Raw genomic sequence first — 8,556 nt, 5'->3', positions numbered from 1 at the left:
ACTATCTGTTTAACCTTACATAATGTCCCAGCAACCATTCGACATATTATAAATGACTGCGTGGTTATGCAATCATGTAACAATTTCATTTTCGTAATTTGTAATATCTGTTATGTATTCATATGTATAACACCTCTGTCGCAGTTGGGGACATGTGGAAGAGGACTTCCGATGCCGGAAATTACATTACAGCGAATGGAAAGCTGATGGAAACCTGTTAGAAACGAAGGAGGAAAATGACTTTAAATTTAATTCTGAGACAATTTTCACAGTTAAATATATGGAATAACTAGCGTATGCTCTGATATCCTCAATTCGTTTAGCTAATATGTAAGTCAAATGTCTGAAGTTTGTCAGCGGATATTCCATGACGTGCATTGATGGGACGAAGAGGAAATAGAGAGCTGCATAATTATAAAGTACCAAACAGAATACTGTATGAAAAAAAATGTTAATTAGTTTGTCTTTTCTATGGACCCTTCACAAAGTTTCTTTCATTTGGCTGCTCAGTGTCAATTTCGGTAATTCTCTTCTTTACGTGTAGAAAGCCAGGTTTTTCCGCATCTGATTCATTAAGTTGTATAATAAAACGTTGTGGAGAGCGTTTCCTCTTCATTATATTTTACTTCAGCTAGAAAATCTCAGCATATAACACTCAAACGTATAACAGAACAGTACTGGTCATGTACTACATCAATACGGCAAAATAGCTACATCAACACGTACCAAAAAATGATGAGGATGACTAAAGGGGCGAATCTCACAGTACAATGGTATTACAAGCCATCGAATTATGTATTCAGAGAAGTCTATATGCGATTAATAATTCACTTTACGAACGTTTCCAAATTTTCGTCAGACTAGTTTTTCTAACTTTAACAGTAATAATGATAATTTCAATTACATTTTAAAATTGTAGACAAATTATTTAACAGAGGATTTTTTAAATAATTCCTCACTACACTTTTTTTTAAGTTTGTATCTAAGTGAAATAATAATCTACAATTTATTTAATCGTAATAAACAAAAAAATTCATGGTATCAGAAGAAGGTACGTGCGTTGAGTAATTCATTTATCTGAGTGTATCGAGGAGTACAATAAAAAGTGAATACGAGCCATCGGCTAGTTCCATTACAATGTGATAGTGAATTTGTTCATGTATGTACAGAGTATAGTTGATAACTTTGTATACAGCTACAGTCTACCTGTACTATTCGCATTAAAAGAAACATTGAGGTTCATCATGAACGTTTGTCGTGGTCGAGGAAAGAGTGAAATGACATCAATTAAAAGAGGTTCCCTGGGTAGGCGGTCGTAGTAAAAGTAAATAATTTCGACTGTTGAAGGTCAAAAGCAGGGGAAGATTCCTGCATATATTCTTTGCCAACATATTCATCTGAAGTGTAGGCTAACGTACTAGTGTGAGAAGCACCGCTGTTGATTACAGTACACAACACACGTGGCAAATGGCGTATATAACAGTGGATACTTAAAACGTCTGTGTGTATAAATGACTGCCAGAATTGGAGTGCATTACTGCATCGTGTGCAGAAACTGTTGAAACTAGCAATTTCGAATTACGCAACTATTTTGTCCAGTGAGAAACACTGCAGGTTGATAAAGCATATTTTTATCCATTAGCGCGTGATTATCTGTCGCAGATGGCAGTCAGATTACGTACTCTTATTGCCTCTTGCTACTTAATCTAAAGATAAGATAAGTATTTACTGTCGATGTTTTTCAAGTGTTACTACAGGAAAAGCTTATTTTCAGATGTGCGTAAATGAGTGACGCTAAAAGAGCAGCCCGACGGACGTCATAGCCCGTGGCCTACTCGTATATAAGACGATGGCAGCGTTCAAAAAGAATCATCAGCTTCCTTCACTGAGGAGTGCAGACAGACAAGTACAGTCGCCATGCTGAGACAGGCTTTAGCTATCCTGCTGATCGCAGCTGCTGCCAGTGGTAAGTGCGCCATTATCTCAATGTTTTCTAAGGTATTAAGGACGGGTAGCAACACGATATGTGTATATTGTTTCAGTATGTACCAAAAAATACGTGCAAATTATTTTGAAAGTACACAACAGTGGAACTTGAAAGAGATCTTTGACCCGTAGTATAGTGTCTTTTTGACACTGTAGAGCTTTTCAGTAGACACATTCATCACATCTCAACTCCTAGACCCATATGTCGTAATTTTTATTAGTGCACACTCCACTTTTTCTTGTGTGTTTGTTCCATTCTTTAATATAACCTGGTTAGGACTTTAAGGCTCTTTTATAGGACGGGTTCCAGGTGGATCACAGCGTGCGTGTGATAGGACGTGGACATGGGTACTAGAAACGTACGCCAAAGCTAGAGTACGCTGGACCAAACGATTCTTGTGGGAAAAGCATGTAAATTGCGCACAAATTCACCGCGAAATTCTGTCGATATATTGACCAGGCGCAATGACGCGTCCAGCTGCAGTCAAATGAAGCCAACAAAATCGACCCAGGCGAACAGACACGCTGATCGGGAAGGAAGGCCATCGACATCTAACACAGGCGATCGATGAACTTTAAAAATAGATCACAAACAGTGTCGACCGCAATAAAACATTTATTTCAATGTTTACCAGTTTAGGTCGCTATAAGACTATCTTCAGATCCTTATATCACGATGGTAGGCGGTGGCTGTGGATGGAGCAGGTGTTAATGCTCCAGAAACGTCATCTGATGTTCGTGGAGTCATAACACCTGCTCCGTTCACCGCCACCGCCTACCATCGTGATGTAAGGATCTGAGGACGGTCTCATACTACCGAAACAAATAACCATTCAAATAAGTGTTTTATTGCGGTCTAGACGGTCCGTAATACATTTTTGAAGTACTTTCAGACAGACTGCTGTTTCTCCACGAGAAATGTTCTCAAAAATAATTAATCGGGGAACTGATTCGTAGGAATCACAGATTTTCCAACGATAAGCATGATGACTCAGCGATCGTCGAATGGCTAAGTGACCCAGGGGTGGATTTCTGTCGTCGAGGAATTGGAAGATTAGCAAGAAGACATGTAGAGCTGTCCAGTCGGGCGTCGTGACTGCTGATCCTACGCTCCCGTGTGTTTGTTAGACATGGGTGTGACACCCATGACTGACTGCACCGATTGCCACACATTTAAGTTCCCATAACTGTGCAAGTGCACCACTGTTTACAGCTTTACATCTCATTTTGGTATGTCATCATCATTGTTCTTATACAATAGTAGGTCCTCTTCTTGTTTGCACTTGGTGTGCATAAAGATGATGCTTTAGATTACGAACCGGTCATGCAAAGATAAGAAATTATTCGCAAATGAAAAGGATTTTTTCTATTAATACAGCCCTAATCAATAAGGATCCCAGATTGATGAGCAACTCAAAAATCAGTCGAACAAGTGTTTTGTAACACGCATTTTTTTTCCCGGACGAATAATTACAATTACGTAACATTCTTCGAATGAATATCAGCCTGGCATCTGACTGTCATACTATTAGCATCATGTGCTCGATGCACTTTATGTCTTTCTCGAATTTTACTTCTGTTTTTTTTTCGGTAAATACGCTGAACTGACAAAAGTAATGGGATTCATCCTAATATCGTGTCGGACTTACTTTTTCCCGCTGTACCGTAGTGCAGCAACTCGACGTGCCATGGACCCAAGAAGTCGTTGGAAGTCCCCTGAAGAAATATTGAGCCATGCTGACTCTATAGCCATCCATAACTGCAAAAGCTTCGCCGGCGTATGAGCTTGTACATGACCTAACCCCTCGATTATGCCCCATAAATGTTCAATGGGATTCATATCGGGCATTTCCTCGAATTGTCCAGAATGTTCTTCAAACCACTCGTGAACAATTGTGGCCCGGTGACATGTTACATCGTTAACCGTAAAAATTCCAAAGTTGTCTAGGAAGATAAACTCCATGAATGGCTGAAAATGGTCTCCAAGTAGCCGAACACAAACATTTCCGGTCAATGAGCTGTTCAGTTGGACAAGAGGAATCCTACCATCAGGTCTTACCAACTGAAATCGGACTTATCTGCTCAGGCCACAGATTCACAGTCGTCTAGGGTCCATTCCAAAGTTGTCTAGGAACATGAACTCCATGAATGGCTGCAAATGGTCTCCAAGTAGCCGAATATAAACATTTCCAGTCAATGAGCTGTTCAGTTGGACAGGAGGGCTCAGTCCATTCCTCACTACCAGCTTGCACAGTGTCTTGTTGACAACTTGGGTCCATGGCTTCGAAGAGTCTGTGCCACACTCGAATCCTACCATCAGGTCTTACCAACTTCAGTCAGCTACGGTATATTGATAATTTTCACTTATGGACCGTCTGATAGCAACTGAATAAAACACAATTTTAGTGCACTAAAATTGTGTTTTATTCAGTTGCTATCAGACGGTCCATAAGTGAAAATTATCAATATACCGTAGTATTACGCGCAACTGAGGAGGACAGGACCACAAATGTTGAAGATGTCAAAACTTCAGTCAGACTTACCTGCTCAGCCACAGTTTCCCAGTCGTATAGGGTGCATGCCAAAGTTGTCTAGGAACATGAATTCCATGAATGGCTGCAAATGGTCTCCAAGTAGCCGCCTATAAATATTTCCAGTCAATGAGCTGTTCAGTTGGACAGGAGGACTCAGTCCATTCCCCACTATCAGCTTGCACAGTGTCTTGTTGACAACTTGGGTCCATGGCTTCGAAGGGTCTGTGCCACATTCGAACCCTGCCATCAGCTGAAATCGGACTCATTTGCTCAAGCCATAGTTTTACAGTCATCTAGGGTCCATCCGATATGGTCATGAGCGCAGGAGAGGCACTGCAAGCGATGACGTGCTGTTAGCAAAATGCATTTGCTTAGGTCGTCTGCTACCATGTCCCATTAACGCCAAATTTAACCGCACTGTCCTATGGACACGTTAGTCGTACGCCTCACATGAATTTCTGTTGTGCTGTTAGTCTTTTAACACCAACAACTCTACGCAAACGCCTCTGCTCTAGTTCGTGAAGTGAAGACCTTCGACCACTGCGTTGTCCTGGTGAGAGGTAATGCCTGAAATTTGGTGTTCTCAGCACACTCTTGATACTGTGGATCTCGGAATACTGAATTACCTAGAGATTTCCGGGATGGAATGTGTCTAGCTCCAATTACTATTCCGCGTTCAAAGTCCAATTGTGCGGCTACGCTCACATCGGAAACAGTTTTCACCTGAGTATAAATGACCTTCTACACCTTTTGTAATCGATACTGACGCCATCTGTTTAAGTGTATATCGCTATCTCACCTCAGTGAGTTTTCACGAATCTTATAATGGAACAGTAATACATATCTTCACCTATTTATGCGCAATATGGTTGGGTTGTTTGGGGAAGGAGACCAGACAGCGAGGTCATCGGTCTCTTTTTGGATTAGGGATGGACGGGGAAGGAAGTCGGCCGTGCCCTTTCAAAGGAACCATCCCGGCATTTGCCTGGAGCGATTTAGGGAAATCACGGGAAACCTAAATCAGGTTGGCCGGACGCGGGATTGAACCGTCGTCCTCCCGAATGCGAATCCAGTGTCTAACCACTGCGCCACCACGCTCGGTATATGCGCAATATGTTTGATTTATTTGCGTAGAGTCAACTGCACGACTGACCACCGATCATTGATCCTCTGCATGTCTTTCTGTAGTTTACTAGGCTCAGCCGTTACCACCTTCCTCTAGAGAAAACATCATCTGCAGAAACGCTCAGGATCCTTCAACGTTATCCAGTAGTCCTCACCTCGTTGTCACTTTCTTTACTGTCAGTCTGAAATCTAAGTACGACTACAAACTAAATAATTCGCATTGTCTGTATAAATCTGTAGTACAATTTAGTCCTTCTCCACCAGTCTACTCATGGTCGTCGAGATCTTTACAATGTGCTTGGTTACTGAGGTTACATCTAAGCATTACTACATTGTAACTATTACTCAAATTGATCTTGTTGTTATGGTGTGTTTCTAGCCTCGTACCCGAAGAGGACAGTGCTGTTCCAAGACCCTACCGCCTGGACGGGTGAAGGGAAGTGCTGCATGGGCGTCTTCAACACGCCCCACCGCTACCTCGGAGCGTACAAGGTGACGGCCCTGTACTTCAGCAGCCACGTGCGCAACTACGCGACGCTGGAGATCGGCCCAGAGCAGCAGGACATCAACATCACCATGAGCGAGTACCCTGCTGGCGGGGATTCCTGGAGGGTGGTGGGTACCGGCAGGTACACGGGGGTGTCTGAGCCCACGCAGCTACTGAGGATCCCCATCACGTACCAGACCGATCCCACGGCCGCCTACCTGTTCGAGATCGTGTATGGTGGCCCCCTCACCTACCCCGCCTATGGCGCCATCGATGTTTCCGCGGGACCTTACAACACGACAAGCAACTACTTCATACTCGGTATTGACTACGAAAACCCATGAGAGAACCAAACTCCTGACTGCAGCAGCTGTAATTATTGTCAACTTATACATTTAAAATAAAATGTGTTATCAACATTTGCTGATTGGTTTTTGGACCTAAAACAAAAATTATTTTGTATCCCATTATTTACGAATGGTAGATCTTAACTGTATGGTATTTCTTCAGCATGAGGCTATTGTGACAACTGATAAAAACAAACACCGTCCGAACGCCGTGTCAACCTCACGCCTTAGGCGTCACCGCATGCGGAGCAGCACGTTGTCACTACATCGCTCTCCCAGCCGTTTTCGTGACTGATGCTGCCACTTCTCAATCAGGTAGCTCCTCAATCAGCCTCACAAGGACTGAGTGCCCCACAGTGGCCAACAGAATTCGGCAGACTGGGATGGTGACCCATCCAAGTGCTAGCAAAGCCCGATAACGCTTAACTTCGGTGATCTGCACACCAGCTGAAGCCAGTGATTGCAACAGTGCTCCAGTACCTCAGCTGTAGATCTGAAGATGGCACAGCTTCGCCGAAACCAGTAACAAAAGGTAAATAGAATAGTGTTGTTGACTTTTTCACAAAATACTAATACAAGATAATTGCCATATCCTGCGACACATTGTCGCGATGGTTTTAATAATGTTTCTCAGTACTAAAGTATGCCTGCAGAAAAATGAGAGCTCAATCTCACTCTAACACAATTAAATTCATTCTTTTCAATAGTAAATGAAAACCGCTATATTGTGTCTGTTCTCCAGGATTAATTTATTTAGTGAACCGGTTTTTGGTTTACAAGGCTATCATCATACTTGAAGTACCTGTCGGCATCAAATAAGTTACATGTTTGTGAACAAAAATGGGAGTCACAAACACACTGTAAGTGTCATCTCTCACATTGCAGTGGTAATGCAATTAGAAAAGTAGCACAATAAATAAATATAAAGGGGACAAATCAGGGCAGACATGAGCACTAAACCCGAAAAAACAATGGAAGAGTTTCAGTTAATTTAACAATAGCAATAAAGTAAAATTACTATTTGTCAAAACTACTAAAGAATAGTTTGTAGAGGTATTTCAAATCGAAGGTGATACAGAAACACAGGAAATGATAGAATTCGCTATTGTAACAACAACAGAATATATAGAGTACATATCCTATCACAATAAAATAAAATAAATTAATAAACACAGGAAAATGAAGGAATAGAAAGAAACAGACAGTGTGGGAAGCAATGGAAAACTGAAAGGATTAAGTGAAATTTAGAGGAGGAGAGTCTTTGAGCTATGTTTGGCAATTTAATATTAAATCAGGACGGTGGGCCGGATGTTTGTTGATTTCTGGCGTTTCCAAGAGGCTGAGTTTTTGGCCTTTGCTTTCTGACATGAGGATGTGGTACTGTGACTGGTATCTGAGGCCCTGAAACTTCCATCTTCGTTCATGTTCAGCCAGCGTAGTTGCTATATCTCTGCCTGATTGACCAATATAAAACTTATCACAATAGCGGTAAGTAATTTTGTATACCCAGTTATTATTGGTCAGTAATTGAGTCTTTATCTAAGCTATCGAAAATACGCTGGGCTGTGCTACTCTTCACAGAGTAGGAAATCCTATAGTTGCAGGCTTTTAGCGGTTTTGCTACACTCTGGGATACGCGTCGTAGGTGTGATACTATTCACAACTTTTTTTTTCATATCAAAATTTATAATCGAGTAAAAGAAGTACACACTTTCACCATAAACGTTTTATTTTATTCATTGTAAACAACACAGACTGTAGTTCCTACTTCATTAAAGAGAGGAAAAAGGCTGACTAAGATTATATTTTACTCAAAGACCGTTACTTTGATAAAAATTAGAAACTTAGAGGAAACCCGAATCTCGGCGGGTTCCATCCGACGTCTGTTCCCTGCTTTTTACCTCGAATCTCACATCTTTCATTCATCACACTTTTAGTCACTGTGAAAAATACTGAGTTACGCCGTGGTATGGGTACCGGCAGTTATCGCAGCTTCCCACGTTTCTGGTTATGTAAGTAGTTAGTTCGAAGACGGTAGGAAGACATCCGGATACCACTTCCAACAGCATCATAACTA

General features: G+C 41.7%; 1 protein-coding gene across 1 annotated transcript; it reads left to right on the top strand.

The window, feature by feature from the left end:
- Positions 1–1,881: 1,881 nt before the first annotated feature.
- LOC124775296 lies at positions 1,882–6,476 on the top strand. The gene is made up of 2 exons (XM_047250133.1): positions 1,882–1,966; positions 6,025–6,476. The coding sequence occupies exons 1-2, from the start codon at positions 1,918–1,920 to the stop codon at positions 6,474–6,476; spliced, it is 501 nt and encodes a 166-aa protein (XP_047106089.1). The 5' UTR covers positions 1,882–1,917.
- The last annotated feature ends 2,080 nt before the right edge of the window (positions 6,477–8,556 follow it).

This window comes from Schistocerca piceifrons, chromosome 2, assembly GCF_021461385.2.
Source record: "Schistocerca piceifrons isolate TAMUIC-IGC-003096 chromosome 2, iqSchPice1.1, whole genome shotgun sequence".
NCBI classification, from domain to species: domain Eukaryota; kingdom Metazoa; phylum Arthropoda; class Insecta; order Orthoptera; family Acrididae; genus Schistocerca; species Schistocerca piceifrons.
The sequence above is the reverse complement of the archived record's forward strand: the minus strand, read 5'-3'. Positions and strand labels throughout refer to the sequence as shown.

Excerpts from the sequence above, each read along its gene's own strand:
- LOC124775296 (XM_047250133.1), top strand. The coding sequence starts at position 1,918 with ATGCTGAGACAGGCTTTAGCTATCCTGCTGATCGCAGCTGCTGCCAGT. Across the intron at positions 1,967-6,024 it reads GATCGCAGCTGCTGCCAGTG|CCTCGTACCCGAAGAGGACA; the intron begins GTAAGTGCGCCA and ends GTGTGTTTCTAG.